At 37.1% G+C, this 21,453-nt stretch overlaps 2 protein-coding genes across 2 annotated transcripts; both read right to left on the bottom strand.

Annotated features, from left to right (window-relative positions):
* Positions 1-6,362: 6,362 nt before the first annotated feature.
* Positions 6,363-8,915, bottom strand: LOC107827704 (photosynthetic NDH subunit of subcomplex B 3, chloroplastic-like). The gene is made up of 6 exons (XM_016654887.2): positions 8,598-8,915; positions 8,378-8,491; positions 7,817-7,870; positions 7,329-7,391; positions 6,978-7,040; positions 6,363-6,705 (listed from the first exon to the last, which is right to left on the bottom strand). Exons 1-6 carry the CDS (start codon positions 8,796-8,798, stop codon positions 6,670-6,672), a joined length of 531 nt encoding a protein of 176 aa, XP_016510373.1. The 5' UTR covers positions 8,799-8,915; the 3' UTR covers positions 6,363-6,669.
* Positions 8,916-11,784: 2,869 nt separating this feature from the next.
* LOC107827702 (protein MULTIPLE CHLOROPLAST DIVISION SITE 1) lies at positions 11,785-16,384 on the bottom strand. The gene is made up of 6 exons (XM_016654886.2): positions 16,255-16,384; positions 16,071-16,163; positions 15,705-15,974; positions 15,039-15,205; positions 14,468-14,855; positions 11,785-12,297 (listed from the first exon to the last, which is right to left on the bottom strand). The coding sequence occupies exons 2-6, from the start codon at positions 16,116-16,118 to the stop codon at positions 12,097-12,099; spliced, it is 1,074 nt and encodes a 357-aa protein (XP_016510372.2). The 5' UTR covers positions 16,119-16,163; positions 16,255-16,384; the 3' UTR covers positions 11,785-12,096.
* Between the last annotated feature and the right edge of the window lie 5,069 nt (positions 16,385-21,453).

Raw genomic sequence — 21,453 nt, 5'->3', positions numbered from 1 at the left:
CAGCAGCCAAGTGATTTTGGTGTGTTTACAGTCTACCAGTTAGAAGGGTGTACTTTTCTTCTTTTTTTTTTTCCCGGGGTTGATCCCCAAAGAAAATTTTGTTGGATACGGTCTATGTGATTCCTAGTGGAGGTTAGTAGTAGATTGTTTTGCATGAAGTAATTAGGGATGGTGGCCAAGACCGAGTGTATGAGGGTGGTTCTTCTTGCCATGTTGAGAGATTTTGCTTTCCAGCCTGAAAGTTTGTTGTTTATTTTATCGATGATGAATTGATTAATCCTTGCCTTTGGGGGAGTGGTTTGTTGGGTGAAAGCCAAAGTATTTACCAAAATTAGTGGACTGGCGGATGTTTAGAGCAGTAGTTAAATAACCTTGTGTGGTGATGGGAACATTTTTGGAGAAGAATACCTTGAATTTTGAGAAGTTAATTTTTTGTCCTAAGCGGAGGTAAAGTGAAATATATTTATAATAGTGTTGGCGTTATGTAGGTAAGCACGTGAGAATATATAAGGTCATCTGCAAATAGTAGGTGCGAGACGGGTGGTCCAGATCTGCTAATCTTGACTGGTGTCCAGTCATTGTTGATTGTTGCTTAGTCAATTTGGTGAGATAATGACAGCATACAAATGATAAAGATGTAGGGGGAGATGAGATCTCCTTGGCGTATTCCTTTCGATGGTTCAAAGAACTTTGTTAATTTGCCATTTATCATGATAGAATTAGAGGAAGAGGAGATACAATTCATGATTATGTTAATAAGGTTGGTAGGGAAGCCTAACTTGTGTAGTGATTTACGGATGAAAGACCATTCAAGTATGTCAAAAGTTATTTCTGGGTCTAGTTTAAGCATCATGTTGTTCGTGTGTCCGGACATGCGTTGGAAAGAATGGATTGCTTCTTGCATTATGATTGCGTTATTAACAACCTTTCTGCCTGAAAGGAAACTGCACTTATTAGGACTAATTAGGTGTTTACGTAAGGGACGAATCCTATCAACAATAATCTTAGTTATGGTTTTATAAACAGTGTTGCAGAGGCTGATTGGTCTATATTAAGATATGTGTCAGGGTTCTTAACTTTTGGGATGAGCGTGATAAATGTGGTATTTATCTTATTTGGGATAGCTGAAGATTCAAAAGCATCTTTGCAAATTTGAATTACTAACGCACCTAGTAGAATTCAAGTGTTTTTGAAAGAAAATTGGATGTAGCCCATCCGACCTAGGGGTTTTAAGAGGTTTGAAGGACTTAATTGCCCGATTTATTTGTATTTCAGAGATGGGCTTGGATAGTTGGACTCTGTCCTCTTCTGATAGAGCGTATTTATACCGTTCATGGTTTGTATTGTTGCTATACGTAAGCACAGTTGAGTAAATAACATTGTAGCGATTTAAGATAATTGAAAAGATTTCTTTGTAATCGTAGGTCTAGTTACCTACATAATCATTTAAGCCTAGTATCCTATTACGTTTCCTCCGTTGGATAGTAGAAGTACGGAAGAACTTAGTATTTGCGTCGCCCTCATTTAGCCATTGCACTCCAGATTTTAAGTTCCAAAGATCTTCTTCATTCTTCGGGACTAAATTATATTGGGCACAAAGGTTATTTTCTAGGTTTTGGTGAAAGAATGATTTGGTGGAATTGTCCATTTTTTGAAGACCTGCTAGTCTTGCTAGTAGGACTTTTGTGTGTGGAATATATTGCCAAAAGTAGACTTGTTCCATTTCTTGACGTGGGTTGCAAATTTTTTTAGAGTGTTATGATATATGGATAAAAATGGTGCCAATGGTGGCTAACAATGTTGTTAAAATCCGGGTGGCTAAACCACATAGTTTCCAACCTAAATAAATTGTTAAGACTGGTTGTTTTTTAAAGGGATAACAAAAGTGAACAATGGCCCGAATGGGTTCGAGGGAGGTGCATGATTGTGGAGTCGGGGTGTAGACTAAGCCATGATGGGTTTGCATAGAAGCGATCTAGTATTTTCATAATTAAGTTGCTTCTAATACTCATTTTATTTGACCATGTGAATTTGGATCCCGTAAAGACCAGACCAACCATGTTGATATTTTGGAGGCACGTTAGTAGTACATTGGCATGATTATTATAGGGATTCCACCGAATTTATCAGCAGCAGAAGTAATTTCATTAAAGTCCCCATAAAGGATCCAAGGTTGTGCATGGGACGCAGAAAGCTGCTTTAAATTGTCCCACAATATTTTCCTATTATTAAACCTAGTACTAGCATAAACCATTGAAAAAATTTCACGGTTGGCTAGATGGACTTACCTGGACATTTGCATATATCTTCTGATTGGTGACAACAATGCGTTCCACCTGAGAAATTTCATGTTCCCTCAATAGCATAATTATTTCACCTGAATAGCCAATAGCATAATCATTTCACCTGAATAGCCAATAGCATCTACACGTAGCATGTTTGCGAACCCTAACTCCATCATTAGTGCCTCGTGGGTTGGCTCCTTCATTTTAGTCTCTGTGAGACAGATAATAGTGGGGTTGTTCCATGAGAGGACTGCTTTGAGGTTCCTCCGAAAATCTTCTCAATTGGCTCCCTTACAATTCCATATTTTGTGTTGATCTCTCTCGATGATCCCTCGTGGGGTTTAGAGCAAGAGACAACTGATGTTAGTTGGTCTTCTAGTGGCTGTGCTTTCTCCCTCATAGTTGAAACCTTGCGAGCCTCCGCCAGCAAAGGTACCGAAGTAATTCTACCTATCAAAACTTAGATAGATGGGAAGAAATCACAATAAAAAATTTTCTTTTTGAGTTTGAACCCTAATCTCCCGGACACTTTTCCATTTCATTGGTCGAGGATGCTTACCTGAAAGGGGCCTATATTCACTGTCCCCGCTGGTGGTGGTGGTGTTTCTAAATGTTGTAACTCCTGTAGGAGAAACTATGGTAAGAGTTGTACAACTTGTTTTTCCATCTGTGGTTCTAGCGAAGTGCTGGGGGAGCCATAGTTGGTGATGATCTCTATGAGTTGGGTGATGGGGGTGTATTCCATTGCGGAGGTGGATTTGTTGCCTGTTGGGTGGTCGTCGCTGCTTGCATGTCCAAAATCTGGTTGTTGAGTTTCGGGGCAATAATTTCTTGGACTTGCAGTAGTTGGTGTGTATGTTGCATCCTCATGTTGGAATGCAGCCCTTGGGATACATAGTGGGATAGGATGGTCGTGTTCTCCATTAACAGTGTTACTTGTTGTATCATGAAGTCGTAGTTCAAGTGTCATTGGAGGTTTTGAGGTGAGGCTTCCTCCAGTGGTTGTGGTAGTGGTGCTTGAAGTGTTTGGCTGTAGTATTGCTGGTGGTGTAAGTGGAGATTGTTTTCGTAGGCCAGTGGAAACTGGTAAGGATTGTAGTATCGGCTCAAGGGTAGTTGTATCCCATCGGAACAAATGGGGCTTAAAGGTAAAAAGTTTGAATGATAGAGTGGATTTGAGTGTCTGTAGGAGGGAGGAATGAGTTGGGAAGGGGGCCTATTGGTAACGAGCATCGTTCCCTAAACTTCTCCTATTGGGTTCCCTGCAGCTCCGTCTTGCGTTGTTTCTCAGAGGTGATCGAGTCATTTTTCTGGTTAAGTGTTTGAGAGATTTCTGGTTTGGGTTGTGGATTGAGGTGGTTTGATGTGGTGTTGATATAGTGGAGGTGGGATGAGGGTCTGAGTATAGGCAGTGGTAGGGGGTCATCATTTTGATAGGTGTTGACGGGATTTGACAGGTCGACGTTTGAGTGCTCTGAATCCAAATCGGACAGAGGTAGATTTGGAGTTGTAGGCACCTATTGTGCATTTAATGCACTGATGGTGGTGACCATTGATACCCTAGTAGGGGTAGGATTAGGGGTGTTCATAAAAACCCGAAAAATCGAACCAAATCGAAAACCAAACCAAACCGACAAAAAAATCGATACCTTTTGGTTTGGTATGGTTTTGGTTTTGAATTTAAAAACCGATCAAATTTGGTTTAGTTTTGGTTTTAATTAAAAAATAACCGAAAAAACCGAACCAAACCGACTATATGAGTAACTATTTCAAATTTATTATTACACCTATATATATGTATATTTTTATACAAAGTTTTAAAAAATTTATGGTGAATGTTAATCGTTTGCACTTTTAGTACAGTTTTTACCTTTATATTCTAGTTTGATTGGTAGTTTTCTTTTGTTAAGTGTAAGAATCCATTTCATGTTAAAAAAAATATATTTTTAATCGAGTCCTTAAATTATTCATCACTATTTCATTCAATTATCATCAATATATTTTAGTAATTAATAGATTTCTCAAAGGGCAATTGATTTGATAGTGTTACGTTGAAAATGTGGTCGCCGGAATATGTGTTTGGTAGTGTATGCCTTGTATTTAAGAAAAAACCGACAAATAATCGAAAAAACCAACAAATAACCGAAAAACCCAACAAATAACCGAAAAACCCGGAAAACCGACATAAACCGACTTAATTGGTTTAGTTTGGTTCTAATATTTGAAAAACCGACTTACTTAGTTTGGTTTCTTTTTAGGGAAAAACCGATCCAAACCGAACAATGAACACCCCTAGGTAGGATAGTAGTTAATATCGAGGGTTTAATTATTTGGGTAGATATATCCGGGTCGGATATATTTGAAGTTGTTTCTTCATTAATAACCTGTGGGCCTGTGTGTACTTTTTTGGATAAAATTTTGGTGAAACATTTGTTTCAGTAGGGATATTTACTAGGATATTTATTTCAGGTGGTATAGTAATAATAGTGGGGTTATTAGAAAATTGTTTACTGGAAAGGTTGTTTTTGGATTGTAGAGGGCCAGTGGTGATTGGATTGTTTGGGGTGGGGTGGGCGTGGGGGTGGGGGTGAGGGGGTAATAGGTGTTCTGGTAGGGATTACTTATCAAGATGTTGCATATGCAATCAACATTATCAGTCAATTATGTTCACAACTATCGTCAAAACTGGGCAATGTTGGATAACATCTAGTGTTACGTACTTGAAAGGAACTCATGAACTTGCCATATTGTTTTGCAATCATGGCATACATGTATCGAGCGTTTTGCAGGTGCCTATTGGGTAATGTTGGTATTAGTGCATTTTAATATTAAAAATATAATATTAAAGTATATTATTTCTTGTGAGATAGTGATTATAAATTGACAAGAAAGTGATCATTATTTTGGTGTAACTCTTGAAACCACTAATGTCATGATCTAGCACTAATTACTCAATAAAGATTAAATTTTGTAACCACCAAACCCATGTTCTACTATTTTATTATCCCACTATCTTATTATTATTTATTTCAAGGAAGAGATTCTACACCTATAAATTATGGTGTTTCTTCCTTGTGTTGTAGATAAAAAAATATGGTAGTGTGTATGAAAAAAGTGAACTTGGTTTAGTGAAAAGAGAGGAGAAAGGAGAAAATCTAAGTCTCCGACTTATTCTCTATAAGAGAATATTATTTTGTTGAAGGAAGATGTTCATTTTGGTGGAGCTTTGGACTCAACAACTTGTCCAGAGTTCGTTCGAGTCATACGGCATTGTCGGGCTATTGTATTTTGGAAGGGACAAGTCAAGAATATTACTACTGGACCGGCGAAGATGCTACCGCAGTTGGCTTGAATTTCCTTAAAAAAAACGAGATATCCGCGCTTGAAGAATATTTATTTATTTTTCTTCATCTTATTTTTCAACTGTAATTACTTGTAATTTCACTAACAATTGGGTTGGATCCAAATTTGATAGAAGATCCACTACATGTTATTGCATCTCTATTTGGCGGGACGAGTATGGTCATGGCATAGTGATAACATGGTAAGGCAATGAATTAAACTTCTATTCTCAAATTCGTTATTTTTCTTTTCCATTTTTTCCTACTTTCAATCTGTTTTTATTGCTTCTGTCATCTTTGAATAGTTTCCTCTCAAACATGACACTCCTTCCTATGTAGTTTTCCCCCTTGATATGTACGTCTATTATGTCACTAGCATAAACCAAACAAGCAGCTTAATGTAGAGCAATCACAGGACCTCAGGATCAGTTCAGTTCCAGCAAGAGAACTTAACCTCGACTAATTGTAACAATGACTGTGGTTGCATAAAGGTGTGGAGAATAGATCGTCACCAAAATCAGCACAATAAGAATACATATTTCTATTCCACATTTTAAAGGCTCGATATGATGTCAGAATAAGTAAAGAGGAAACAAGAAATACATAACGTAAAGAATGTGAGGTGTGTTGAAACACAAACTTAAACGAATGAATGACTGGCATTGTAAATGAGAGAAACACTCGTCTCAAATTCTAATAGACTTTTTACCAATTTTTGAAGAAGACAACGTTCTTATTTAAAGAATATAATACTAGTGGAGGAGAAAAGCAGTGTCATTCTAGAGATGGAAACAGCTAAGTAAACCAAGAATGTTTTGCAGCGGCCTGTTGCTGAGTTCAACCCTTATAATTTGAAAACATCCTTTCTAGTGCAAAATGCCGGAGCAGGAAAAAACTTGCTGTCAATTAGTGAATGAATAAAATACATATTTCTCTAGCTACTGAAGCATTCTAGTTTTAAGTGATTTATCCTCTGTTCAAAGTAGTACATGTATATTCTTCTATTTCTTGCTGAATTACCTGTTCAATATACACATATGCGGTCACTTCTTCCATTGAGGCAACCTCTGCACCACTACCTGTACATATCATCGAAATACTACTGTATGAGAGAGCGCTACAAGTGCAGACAGTCACAGTTGTTCATTTTTAGTTGTTTACCCACATGTTTAGGACCTTGAGGTGATAATAACGTCTGACTTGAATTTTCTTGCAGCGAAGAGGTATTAAGTTTTATTCTATAAAAGAATTCATAATTATCTGGAATACGTAAAAATTTACGTTGAATGATTTTGAAAACATTGAAATTCGAGGAATGCGGCTAAACAAGTTCATAATATAATTGTGATACCTTTCCAGAGTTTTCCTTATTTCCAACTATAGTTTGGCAAGCCAATCTCCATGACTCGGGTTTCTGCACAGTTATGAAAACTGAATGAGCCAGTCTTTGTGAAGATTAAGAAAGATAAGTACCATCATAACCATCTTCATAAGATAAAAAAAAAGTCTACTCGACCTGAAACGAGTTGGTCCCAAAAAAAAGAAAAAAATGGAACTCTCTGAAACAGCCTTAAAGACTTGATCGTTCAAAATCGAGTGATTCAACATTTGGGAAGAAAAGTTTAATGTGCTTAATAATGTGAAAAGAATGTGATAGAAGAGAAGCTGAAAGCATATAAGAGAGGCATGTAGAGCCCAATACCTTCTTTAGGTATCGGAGTTCTGTATTTGTTCTCTCATTCAGTAGATCCTTTCCATCTATGATCTGCATCACAGGGAGATTTGGGAAGTGATATAGACAATATCTTCAAAATTAAGAAGCTTTCCAGCAATAGCTCATAAAAGAAGCAAAAGGTATTGTCACAATTAGGTAACGTAAAGCTCACTACCAATGGTTCAGCAGCAAACTATCAATCTGCTAATTCAGATATGCAAATGAAAAGACCAACTTTTGTCCAAAATGTAATTAAAATGTGTAGCACTATAAACTAATGCACCATTCATCTATAATGTAAGAGCAAAAATGAGCGGTACGTTTCAACTACAATATAACCAGCAAACAATCTTGTTTGGATATTTAGACGCCTTAATTAATTTCCATATACATATGAATGTCATACACAGAAAAATTCCTAGACTGCTAATTAAGACCCATTACTAACAAAAATGTGGAGAACCATAGACTTATACCTCCACAATACAAGTACCACAGCTTCCACCGCCTCCACAATTCATCACCTTTCCCTGCCAAAAAGTAGATATCATGTTCAAGATCAAAATGAGGTGCAACAATAAAACGTCTAGACAGAGTACTGAAAAAGCTGCAGTCTTTGATTCACTTGAAATTTCACTGCATTTAATTTTCTATATGCTCAAATTTCATCCCACAAATGATTTCCAGCAGTGCAGATATCGTTGCTGCAACATTATTGTGTAGCGCCTACTTATGCAATATGATCTTCAATGATATTGCCAAAGCATCATCACATTCTTATAAACAGTTTTAACGATGACGATTGGTAATCGATTGTTGTTTGAATCCTGTCTAAACAAGAACAAAGCTTGTAACAAATTAAATAGATTTTCAATCCTCTTTACTGCCCACATGTAAACTCTCACTAAATACTTTACACGACATTTCTTTTCTTTTTTTCCCTCGAACTGATAGTCCTGATTGGTCATTTTGATGTTAATTACGAAAATACAAAAAAATAATAAGTGGTAATTAAGCCAATTAAGTATATTACTCACATAAGCAGCATACAACTCGATATTATTCTCCGACATAATGTTCCTCAGGAGCTTTTCACCACTCACTGCTTTTGCTTTATCCATTGGAAAATTCCCATTTTCATCTGGTTTTGGCTGCATATTAGTTACTCCATAATTAAAACACCAGCAGATATCAATTACAAAACAAAGAACTAATTAAAAACAATTAGAAAAATATTGAGAACCCTCTCGCACTTACCCCGACGAACTCAAGCTCAATTTCAGGTTTTGTGGTAGTTGATGAGGAGGAGGCAGCTTCCGGTGAGCTGCTGCTGGTAGCGCAACAAATAGAAATGGGTATTCTTTTAGTAGGAAGATAAACGACGGGTTTAATATGGCGGTTTTGGGTGAACTCCGGTGGCCGGACTGTTATAGAAGCGGACAGGTTCGTTGCAGCCATGCTCTATACCAATTGGGACATGCAGTAAGCAAAATCTGCTCCCATACTTTACTTGTTCCCTTTTTACTGGGGCCACTCTTCTTTCTCTAGAATCTCTTATTAGCCTTGTGGTTGCAAATTTTTTGACATTTTGTTTCATTATAATTTATTTGCGACTGAGATAGGGGCGGATCTACCTGCTTCGATAAATTTTTTAGAATGTATAAAAGATAGTTGTGAGAAAAGGAATATATTGATAGAATGGCACTCGGGTGCCACTGGTTAGGTGTCCAGTCCTAAGTCCTTGGTGACCTGACCTCGCGGATGCGAGTTCGAGTCTTGATGGAGCATGCTTCTTTGGTTTTTCCTTTTACTCTACTTATTAAGATTTTTGTATTCTTAGTTTATCTCTGGGGCCCCCACCTGTTCTTTTTTCTTTTTCCTTCGTTCTCTTCCTTTTATTATATGCTAATCTCTCTTCTTCGTTTTTTAAACTTCCTTATACAGTCCTCTGTATCTATTATTATGCTTTACTTCATGAGCTTCCTTTTTTGTTAGGTAACTTAAATTGATTTTATTTAGCATATAAATTCTATCTTTTTAATGATACAAAATTTGTTTCTATATTGGGGTATAATTTGAACACTATCTTCTTTGGGTTTTAAAAAATTTAAACTAGCTTGATCAATATTTGTTTTGAGTTTATTATCATAGATTAAACGTTAAAGGTTTTGCTTTGAAAATAATTATTTAATAACACGACAATTAAGATGGAAATATTAACCCACGAATAATAAAGGTAAATTAATTTAGTCAAACTAAAAATATATAGTAATTAAGCTACTTTTTGAGAATTTTTTTTAGTTGGAGACGCTCTTTCATAAAAAAAAATTCGTTTGCAAAAATTTTAGAATATATTTAAATTTGTTTTGTGAGTGAAAAATCTAATTCGAATTAACCAAAGACTAGCTGAATCGACCAATCTTTCCTATATGCATAAAATAGTGGCACCCGCAATCTTCGAATTTTAGATCCGCCTCTGTGTATTAATAATATTGAGATTAGTAATGCTGAAATTAATTATAGTGGGATTACTTCTTATCAATAATTTGGTTCGATATGCATTGTATAATTTAAAAAAGAAATATTTGTTTACAAAAATACCCTCTATATTCTTTAGCTTTGTATTTGGAAAAGATTCCGAAAGGACAGTTCTATCTTTATACATGCTTATTCATGTGTTAAAAAATATGGTACTGCTAATGCTATAGTTTACTATGTATAAAAATAGTATTTAATAAGGTGTATAACTAAATCATACAGTTAAAAAATACTACTATCAAATAAGGTATTAATACTCTATTTTTGTATTTCCGCTAGCCGAGATAGTTAAGTAAATTTACTTCTACCCAAAAGCGAGGGAGGTCACCTTTCAAAATGTGCTCCTTGAAATATTCAACAAAAAATGACTTATCTTTCAAAAAAGACAGAATACATAACTGCACCCTTAAATTTGACCTTTTTTGTCACTTGGACACCTAAATATAGAGTTGTTCCTATCATGCCCTTCAACTAAATCACATATGTACCATTTAGACACTTTGTAGTAACATGATTGAGTGTGTGGAGAAGGACGCATGAACATGAGAAAAAGGATGTTGATTATTATTATATTCTAATATATTATTCCAATTAAAGCTAACTTTTACACTACATCCTATTTCTCTTCTTCTTCCCGTGCACCCATCATTTTTCCTCTTAATTTTTTTTTTAAAAGAAAGTTTAGTGTACATGGATTTGACTATTCTCATTTGGCATGCTTCTTCTCTTTACACGACACTTGTAAGCTACTGGAATAAAACTTTACAAACTAAAACACACAAGTGGTTGATATATAGAAGTTGCATTTTGACATTAACAACAATAACATCCAACTCTGAGTCACTATCGCTACTGTCTAGTTTATCTTCAAGACCTTCTAGATCAGACAAATCAGCTACACCAACCTGCACCTCTTCTGTAACATCAGCTTGCCCCCATGTGAGTCCACAACTACAGCCTCATTAACAACATTTAACACATGTAAGTCCAATAGGTCACTATGTTCAAGAATCGACATGAAAAGCACCAACTTAGACGAGGAATAGAGAGAATAGCGTGATATTTCAGTGAAATCGAAACAAAAAGAAGTGAGATGAAGCTGAAGGGAAGAAATTGTCAATGAGCTTTTTGGGCACTAAGTCGCTAGAGCCGACGGTCAAATTTTTCATTTTCTGAAAATAAGTTTCAATTGGTTTTGGGGGTTAATTCTATAAGGTGGAATATTTTAAGGTGTTAGAGGTAACTATAATACACATGTTTAATTTTTATAAAAGTTTTTCCCAAATGGTCTATAAAGTGACTAATTGGCATATATGTAGTTTAGTTGAAGGGCCTGATAGGAACAACTCTATGTTTAAGTGTCCAAGTGACAAAAACGGCCAAATTTAAGGGTCCAGTTATGTATTCTGCCTTCAAAAAATATTTTTCTATCGTACCAAATTCTTTTTTCTAGGAAAGTAAATAATAGTAATTTCTATAAATAAGAAAATATAGAAAATTTAATTGAAAAAGAGAAGGTGCTATTTGGTTAAAATTGGAACGAAAATAGAGCATTTGAAGTTGAAGTTGAGAAAAAGTACAAGTACTTTGGAGTTGTAAGTTGTAACTAGCCGACCGGAAATATTTTTTCTCATGTAAAATTACTTCAAGTCTTTTCAGTTTAAGCTTGGGATTACTTTTGCAATCACTCCAGAAGGAAGCTAAGGAATATGATTCTCAGAAATTACGAATTTCGTTCGTAATATTTGTATCAAATCTGACCATTTATATCTCTTCAAAATATCAAGTGCGAGCGAAAAGTACCCGTTTTTCTGATTAGCAACTTGGTTAACAGTTCAACTGAGAATTACACACTACCATCACAGAGAGGTCGTCAGATGCAACTCCACATCCAAGGGAGAATATATATGAGTTGAAAACCTTTTAATATGCAGCAATTTCAAAGGGAAATCATGCCATTGGTTCAGAAAATATTTCAAACCTGAGTCGATGGGAGTAGGCAAATGTTACAACATAGAAGTCTACCATAGAAGATAAAACATTTGGTAGACGCTTGGCTGCAGAGAACAAAACTTCTATTTACAGTCTCATTTCTGATTCTTGAAGCTCTTGGAACCCAGTAATTGTCAGGACTCAAAACATAACTATCAGGTCTTCACTTCAAACCGTAGCTCTTACCCTATTTCTGCCAGAATTTACAAAACGGTATTCAAACCATCTAAGGTTTCTCCATTTCTTCAGAACTACGTTTGTTGACAAAGGAATCACGACCACTCTCTGATTCAGAAAATTTGGAGCCAATTTGCCGGTTATTTGGGCCTTGCTCAGCCTGCTCCTCTGACTTTAGACGCGTTTTGAATGGCCTCTCAAAATCTTTTGCAGCACCAGGATCTATGACTAGTTTACCAAGTTTTTGCTCCTGTAACAATGACATCAAAGGGCTTTCATGCATTTACTAATTACGGGAAGAAAATGAAACTTTAAATTATTCAAACTGCAAGTGACATCCAGCATGATTCATGCATACACATTCAAATAATGAATACATGCCGTCAAGAATTGATGGATAAGATAGAAGGATATATTAAATCCCAGACAGGATATACTGTCTGGTATTTAATTTGGGGATAGGAAGAGACTGAGATTTTGGGATGATGCATGGTCGGGACATGGACCTCTAAAGGACCCGTTTCCTAACAAGAAGGCGAAACTGTTGCACAATGCAGGAATATAGGAGTTGGAATCTGAACTTCAGAACAGTGTCAGGATTGGGAACTAGACAATTTTGACTGCACTGATAGGAATGCTGGAAAAAGTGGAAAGGGAAGGCGAGAAGCAAGATACATAAAATCGTTTGGAGAGGAAACAGCACAGGGAATAATTAGTGAAGAAGGCCAAGATATAGACAGCAGGACACCTTGTGGCTATCAGTTTGGAAAGATAAGATACCAGCACCAAGTTTCTTGTTTTGGATGTATAGCCTTGCATGATGCACACTTGACACAACATGACTAAACAAAGGTTTCACATATACGATGCTATATGTGCTGTGAGGATATGGAAAACACAGCACACTTGTTCCTACATTGTACAACAGCAAGAGAACTGGAACCTGTTCTTAAGCCTAAAGGGGGTCAAATGGGCTATGCCAGGTAAGCGAAGCAGTATTAAGCTGAACCAAGTGAAAAAAAAAAGGAATTCCAGAAAGGAGGCTGTACTTTCTGCTGTAAATAGAGCATCTTGTTCTGCTGTAAACAAGGGGTGAAAGACATTGCTCTCATCCCAAACATTTTGGTTCTTCCTATAGCTTATTTCTTCAGTCCCAAAAAGAGGGAAGTGAAAAAGGGGAAAAGCAGCAAATAATATTCTTCAACTGTCAGATTTCCAATGTAAAAGAAATGCAGTATCATAAGGTGGACTACAACTGTGCTTTACTAGCTTTTTGCAAGTATTAACAGTAGAATCATACTCCTCAGGAATCTTTGCTAGTTTTGTGTTACCTATACCATTTTTGTAACACTGCAGCAACATTCTTTCTTTAATTGCTAAAAGTAAATTGCCAAAGAATTACTTTGCCATACTAATTAGAACTGACAGACAATTCATTTAGGGTTCCAAGAGCAGTATCTTTTTTCGATTTGTTTTACTGCTCCTGGTTTAAAATTTTATTTTGCTCACTATTTAAGGCTGCACACAAGTATATCGACCTATGGAAAAATTCACATTTCATGTGTGTGTAGTGTACACACAGAAAATCCAATGCTTCAAATAACCCTCAAAGCACTACGAGGTTGAGTCACCATACCAAAATATATATAAACGATGAAGCACAACGCGGTGTTTCATTGTGCTACTTCAACTATGTATACCCAGAATGTTTAGAGAAACTCTAAATGTGCAGGCAAGTCTGCAACTTACATCTCTTTCCATCTACAAAAGCTTGGCAGTTCTGTCTATGTATATCTACAATAAAGGGCAGCTCCATGCACTAAGCTCTTGCTATGCGTGGGGTCCGGGAATATGCAAGAGACAGTTTACGCGGCTTGAACCTGTGACCTAGTCACACGGAGGCAACTTTTACCGTTGTGCCAAGGCTCCCCGTCCCTGGACCCTATACCTACAATATTTTTGGGCAATTCTAAATGTGCATGCAAGTCTTCAACTTACATCTTTTTAATCTACAGCAGATTGAGGTTGGCAGTCCTGTCCTGTCTATTCCTTTCCCTTCCTACTACAAGCTTAGAACATAGCATCAACATGTCCATTATTTCATTGGCCAGAAAGCAGTTTATTACTTCAAAGGAAAAAGAAAAAGAAGTCACTTCATTATTTAACTTCCAGTAAGAGTTTTAAAGCAAGAAACATGTAGAATCTTGCAGTTTATCTACAAATCAAACTACATTTCCATGAAGGTACAAACCATTAGGGTTGGGTATCGATACTGCAACTGGACAAGTGATAATAGAATAACATAATGGCAGATGCTGATTATGAAAATGCATCCAACATGCTTGTGAAACCAAGTCTAAGTGATATTTTCTTTTCTTTACCACATCTGTAAGCTAATATTAGGGGCTATGATTGCTTACACTTTGAAGTGCTTCAAGCTTTCTCTGCAGAGCTTCATGTTCTGCCTGAATACGGAATGGAACACCATGCTTCTGGTAAACATTAGTTTGTGCCAGATCCTCATCAATTTCACTTGCAGTAGTTGCAAAAGGATGATTTGCAGGAATCCACCTGATAGAATCAGGATCCACATCAGGAGGCACTGAATCACCTTCTTTAAGAAACAATGTTGGTCTCTTCCACTGATATGCACGTGACCTCCGTTTCTGATGGACAGCTTGTTGCTCCTTGGTAAGAGTTACTGGTGCCAAACGGTAAACTTTCCCACACATCTCTACACTTGAATTGTTTTTGCTGATTTTCACTAATGGATTATTGAATGGATCGTCATATTTGAGAGGATTTGATCTGAATTTTAAGACAAATCAATGATGAAAAACACGCATTACAACACTTAAAAAATATGCAAGCACATCATCGCAGCAGCATATGATCATAGGACTAAAATCTACATCCTAAAAAGAGATGAAGCTAACAGCAGAAGAAAAACATCATAGACAAACAACACTCCAAAAGGTTAATGATCCATACATGCCTCTTCTATCAGATCTTAACTGACCACGCCTGACAAGATCAGCTACAGAACCAGGGCGTTTGGGTCGTGACCTTCTTGCAACATAACTCCTCACCATAATAACCAGCAAGATGACCACGGTAGATAATCCAATTGCTAAACTAACACCAGAATGTTTCTTCACCTGCTATTAAAACATGTGTTAAAGGAAAAATGCCAAAATGAAGACTAAATTAAATTGAATACAAGGCCTAAGCTGCTTTAAATAGTGAATTTACCAACAAAAAAATTGCACGGGAACTAAACATCAAATCATAATTATAGAAAGGGGTGAGCCCACATGGAAGGAGAAAGTGCTCCATCACAGTAAGAGATGAACGATAAAAGAGTTGATAACTCGACAAAGAACAGGAAACAAAGCATCATTATCACATGCCATAAGATCGCAAGGAACAAAGTGGATGTGGTGTCCATCCAAACAAATGGTCTAAGTCATAACAGAAAAACTCAATTGTGAAGCAATGTCGATATGAAAAGTTCAGCACTTTGAAGGATATGAATATTGGGGCACTCCACAAGTTCCAGGTCTATCCTAAGATAATTTTCCCTGATTAATTTCCAAAAAGAAATATCATCAGAAATTCATATATTACACGTAAAAAAGACATCTTAAGCGGAATTACCAGGAGAGTAGGGGGAGGGAGAGATTTGACGCTCTCTTGTAATTTGGTAACAATGTCTTGTAGTAGAATAGGCAAACTTCGTTTCTCGGACTTGACAACCATAACTTGGTCTGAAAGATTCTTAGCATTCTTGCCGTCACCATTGGTAAACGAATCCCCCGAGGCAACTACGTCAATATTTTTGAAAGTCCTCTTCCTTGTACACCTTCGGAACGCATAATTGAACAAATCATCGGTTCTGAAGTCAACTGCCTTAGGTGGAATCCGAAGCTTTTGGAATAAAAGGAATGTAAATTAATTCATATTAGAAAATGATAAAGATATTTATTAACTAGAAAGAGAATAAATGTGAGGTGGAGTGGGTACCGGAACTGAGACTGTATGAAGTTGTAGGGTCCAAATTGAAGCTGCCATTTTTTCACCTAACTTTTTTCTCGAGTTACGCTTAGCTCGTTCTGTCTGCAGAACAAAAATTAGGGCTCATCTCTACGAATTCTACCCCCAAAAAGAAGATTAAACAAGGCATCAGTAAATAGGACAAAGATTATACCGAGCAAAGATGCCAAACGCCTTCTCTGGCCGTCCAATGGAGTTGGAGAGCTAGAGGCAGAGATCTCGCCGATATGTGGGCTCTTAACAGGATCTAAAATAGGGAGAAATTAAAAAATAGTGATATTTAGAAGGCTCGATCAAAAGTTGTAACAGTTTCAAAAGTAATCAAAGTTTAATTATTTTTTATGTAAAAATAAATTTGAACAAAAATATTGTTCAAAATATAAAAAAATACTCCAGTATAATATACTGGAATGCTCCAATCTCCAGTATATTATACTGAAACTTTTCGCGTGTTGGAGTTGTCACACCTCCTTTTTGCGCGCCCCGCCCCGAAGGGTAAGATGCGCGAGGGGAGTTTTTCCAATTTAAGTGACAATATTCGAAATGGGATTATTTATTTCAGAGTCGCCACTTGGGAAAGGTTTGGCTTTTGGTGTCCCAAGTCACCGGTTTATCTTGAATCCCAAATCGAGAAAATTTTCGACTTTTCCAAATGAAGTCTGCGAACCAGAAATTCTAAGTAAGGAATTCTGTTGACCCGAGGGAAGGTGTTAGGCACCCTCGAATCCCGTGGTTCTAGCACGGTCGCTTAAATTGTTATAATGGCTAATTACCTGATTTAAATACATGTTGTGACTTACGTGCTTTTATTAAGTTTAAACCGCTTTTATTATCATTTATTTTATAGAATTGCAACGTCGTGAAAATGTATCTCGAACCACGTCGCAATCAATGCACCCGTAATTGTTAAACACATTTCGACTCCGTTGAGATTTGGATTCGGGTCACATCAATGCGCACCCAAGTTTAAGAATGTAATTTAATTGAGCCGCGCCTAAAGAGTTTAACACATTGTTATTTTTGGGGATGGCCATGAAGTTCGCTAAACGGCCTGTCCCGAGTTCTAAATATTTTTATATATACACTTAGAGGGCCCCACAGCTTGTGCATTTTTGTTTGTTGAGGCTCGTCTCAATTTTTTAGAAGGGATACCCTAAAGTGACTACATTTTTATTATGTTCAGTCTAAAATAGAAGAAGAAAGATACATGTTAATTCAAGTATATGCTTTGGCCTAATTCTTATCAATTTCTGATTAATTATTTATAAAGTAAAAAAACGTCATACTTTATGAGAAATGCTCTAATTTGACAAAGAAATTACACACGAGCTGACAAAATGCTATACTTACATCCAAAACATTTCTTGAATTAAATTTAAACTAGACTCATTTAGGCTAGATTAAGGGAATTAACCACTAGACATTATTACTAATGGGGATTCGAACGTGCTCCTATATACTGCCTAGCGGGTCCTGATAAAAGAACTAAAATAAAACAGAACATCATTGTGTAAGGTGGAAGTATTCTATCCTATGCATATCATTATAGCTAAACAGGAATCCGGTCAGTCGCTATGTCAATTATCCGTACATTCTACGTACTGTACCATTACACACCTCGTACCAACAAACAACTATAAACTAAGATGCAAGAGGCTAAAACTCAGTTAAGTATTAACTAACTAATCTTTTGCTATTGAATTACACACTAATCAATTTATACAAAAGAAATCAATATACCATGAGCATTACAAACAGACATTTAAACTTCTTCAAACTCCTTTCATTTCATGCTTTCGAACTGTTACAGTTAACACCAACATGGGACTCGAAATGTGTACCTGAATACTGAAATGCAAAGAAGAAGTGGAAGCAGAAGGGTCAGCAGCAGCAGAAAGCAGAATAGCAGCAGCAGCAACAAGCGAAGCAAGTAGAATCAAGAACCCAACTAGACCAAGTTCCAGAGTAAACCAACAGACAACCAGCAGACTCAATTGGATTTAGAAGAAATCAGTATTGAACAAACAAGTCAAGACCAGTGAAATCAAGACAGCAGAGAAGAATGCAATTTCTAGTTTTGTCTGTCTGTGTTATCAAACAAAGTTCTTTTCCAGTTTTCTGTTTTTCAGAACTTCAACTCTCAATCTCCAAACTAAGTTTTCTGTGTGTATTCTCTTTGTCTCTGTCTGTGTGTGTGTATCTATGTCTATCTTAAGGTCTGTGTGCCTGTCTATGTATATATGTGTATATCTTCCGGTCCCCCCTGAAACTGATGGAAGTCCCCTCTTTTATAAGCCTCAAATCAACCCTTTAACAGCCTGTTTAGACCATCAGAACACCCTCCCATGTGCTGCCTTCTTTTCAGTTTCCACTTATCAATTAAATAAAAACAAACCCCATGATATTCCCTGGCAGACTCACTTTTGAGTAATGTTTATTATTTCTGAAACTAAAGTAGAGTATGGGCAGCAGAATGTAGTCTGACAGCATATGCTGTCAAAACTATTTTAATTCAAAAAGAGCCTTTATGCACATGTTGTGCACAAGTGCATATGCCATCAATTCAGATTACAATTACAGACTATACCTTAGATTTCTGAAATCAAATTAACAATTATAAGTAACTAAACTCAGTTCCTAATTGATTCAAGCAATGCTTAACAGAAGCAGGTCAATTGGTTATTGTTCGGACAATCGAAACTAATTGACGACATATGTCGACTCGACTATACTAATCATAACATGTACAATCGTAGTCAAAAATCAGACATTTAACAGTATCGAACACATGATTTGAATTGTACTGACTAAACAAAGTTGTACTCGAGGAATCAGTTGATCAGTCAAAGTTTGAAGTTCAATTGTTCGCACAGCACATACACATATACACATTATCAGTAACAAGTAGAAGAAAGACTCAATCAAACACAGAGGTTCAGGCAAGGTGGACAGGACACAGTTGGTAAAATTCAAAAACACGAATTAAAACAAAACATGAACAGACCTTTAATCAGCACATGGAATAAAGAAAAGAAAACAAAACAAAACTCACCTTAAATCCCGAAAAATCAAAGAGCCTCAGGTTGGATTCGAACAGGCCTTTCTTAAGGCTGAACGGACTTTAATCGAAGTGTTTCTCAGATGAGAAACACTTCGATTAAGGTCCATTAGACCTTAATCTCTTTGGCTTAAACAGATACGGAACAGGCACGAGGAAACCTAGGGTTCAAAAAATTAGATCTGGGATTCGTGTTTCCCTGGTTAGATTCGGACCAAACCAAGCATGGTTTGGTCACGAGGGGGTCTGGGGACTGTCTGGTGTGAAGTTGAGGTCGATTGGTGTAAATCGGGTTCCGACTCGAATCTTCAAATGAAGATTCGAGAAGGTGGGAAGGGATTCGAACTAAACGGCCAACAGATCAATGTTCAGGGCGGTGAGGGGGTTCTATGGTGTTCAGGCGGAGGTCACCGGCGTTCATGCCGTCGGGTTTCTGGTGAAGGGAGATGGGGGCGGCTCTAGGGTTCCGGGGTTCTTGTGAAGATGATGAAAGGCAGGGGTATTTGGATAGGGGGGTGGGGTATAAGGGGAAGCTTATATATGGAGTGGGTGAATGGATCTCAGCCGTTGGATGAGGCACGATGAAGGGCCAGGATCCTTCAGCTCGCGGGAAACGGTGTCGTTTCAGGTGCTGGGGTCAAAGTTGGTTCGGGTAACGGGTCGGGCAAATGGGGTTATGGGTGAGAGATCCGGACCGTTGGATCAGCTTGGTTTGAATGGTTGGGATGGATTGGCATTGAAACGACGTAGTTTTGGTGTCAAACTACGTCGTTTTGGTGGCCTGGGGTTGGGCTGTTCGGACTGGTGGCCTGGGCTGTTCATTTGGGCATTCGATTTTGAAAAATGGGAATTGGCCCAAATTCATTTGAAACAAGTTTTAAACTCTTTTTCTTTATTTCTAATTTTTTTTAAACACACAACCTAATTAAATAAAACTAAACACCATTAATTAACACTTAACGTATTTATTACACGCATAAAAATGTTAAAAGTAGGTAAAATTAAACAAGACAACAAATCAGGACAAAAAATGCGTATTTTGTGATTTTCCATTTAACAACCGGATTACGGTTCAAATTACGCATGACACATACATTTTTTGTATTTTGTTTTAATAAAAATGGGCAAAAATCATAAATAATTAACAAAGTGCCATGTAAAATCCAAAAATTGTACAACAGGGCCATTTGTTATTATTTTATTTCTTTTGGAGCGATTGTCTCGTAAAACAAAAATCACGTGCTCACAGCTGCCCCTCTTTGTTCGGAAACACGAAGAGTTTTCGTGCAAAGATAAAGTGAGCGAATATGAGCGATTTTTGCCTATGGACTACTCCGTGTGAAGCATGTTTTTTGAAAGATTTGACCGAATCTTTGCTTCAAAGATTTCCTACATATCCTGGGCTAAACAGGAATCAGGTCAATGTAGTTCGGGAAGTTTTGGTAGCTGGGACTACCATGGGATTGCAATGCTTGCTGTTACTGCTGTTGCTGTTGTCACCGTTGCTTTACTGACCGCCTTATTACAACCAAAGGAAAATTGAAACTGAACTAAATACTTATATGCATGTCAACTGCTAGTTACAAGATCCCTATCTATGATTCTTTTGCGACTTGATCTTGGGTCTTAGCTGATTTTGCTTGTAGACTTCGATCCGAACCTTGATGCTTGCGAGTTGTAGGTGCTTGCTTATTCTCTGGGATGCTGAGCGAGGCGTGACTGGCAGAGTTCTGGATCTTAATCAAATGTTGGAGTCGATCCGCCTTCCATTTACTTCGATATCTCGGGACATCTTCTTTTTGTCTTTTTCTTCTTTGATTCTGAGTTGAGACTCATTTCGTGGGTCGTTTCGATCCGCGTGGCTCGAGGTTAGACCTGGGGGAGAAAACAAACAGCCGAACGAAATTTTCTGCCCCAGTTTCACTAGGAAAATTTCGTGAATTATTCGCCAGAAAGTTCATAAAATTGATGAAGGAAGATAAAAATGCTCAGTTCAGGGTTGGAGCCCTAATACCGACTAGCTGGGGAGAAGTTCAGTTTTAGAGTTGAAACTCTAATACCGACCAACTGGGGAGAAGTTCAGCTTAGGGTTTTAAAACCCTAATGCTGATTAAGAGGAAAAGTTCAGTTCAGGGTTTAAAACCCTAATGCTGACTGAAGGAAAAAGGTTCAGTTTAGGGTTTAAAACCCTAAGACTGACTGAAAGGAAAAAGTTCAGTTTAGGGTTTAAAACCCTAATGCTGACTAAAAGGAAAAATTCAGTTTAGGGTTTAAAAACCCTAATGCTGATTGCAA

Source organism: Nicotiana tabacum, chromosome 1 (assembly GCF_000715075.1).
Source record: "Nicotiana tabacum cultivar K326 chromosome 1, ASM71507v2, whole genome shotgun sequence".
Lineage (NCBI taxonomy): Eukaryota > Viridiplantae > Streptophyta > Magnoliopsida > Solanales > Solanaceae > Nicotiana > Nicotiana tabacum.
The sequence above is the reverse complement of the archived record's forward strand: the minus strand, read 5'-3'. Positions and strand labels throughout refer to the sequence as shown.

Coding starts and splice junctions, on each gene's coding strand:
- LOC107827704 (XM_016654887.2), bottom strand. CDS start 8,798: ATGGCTGCAACGAACCTGTCCGCTTCTATAACAGTCCGGCCACCGGAG. Junction 7,392..7,816: donor GTGGTACTTGTATTGTGGAG/GTATAAGTCTAT, acceptor CCTGTGATGCAG/ATCATAGATGGAAAGGATCT. Junction 7,041..7,328: donor AACTCCGATACCTAAAGAAG/GTATTGGGCTCT, acceptor ATAACTGTGCAG/AAACCCGAGTCATGGAGATT.
- LOC107827702 (XM_016654886.2), bottom strand. CDS start 16,118: ATGGCAGCTTCAATTTGGACCCTACAACTTCATACAGTCTCAGTTCCG. Junction 15,975..16,070: donor TTCATACAGTCTCAGTTCCG/GTACCCACTCCA, acceptor TTATTCCAAAAG/CTTCGGATTCCACCTAAGGC. Junction 14,856..15,038: donor AGATCTGATAGAAGAGGCAT/GTATGGATCATT, acceptor CTTAAAATTCAG/ATCAAATCCTCTCAAATATG.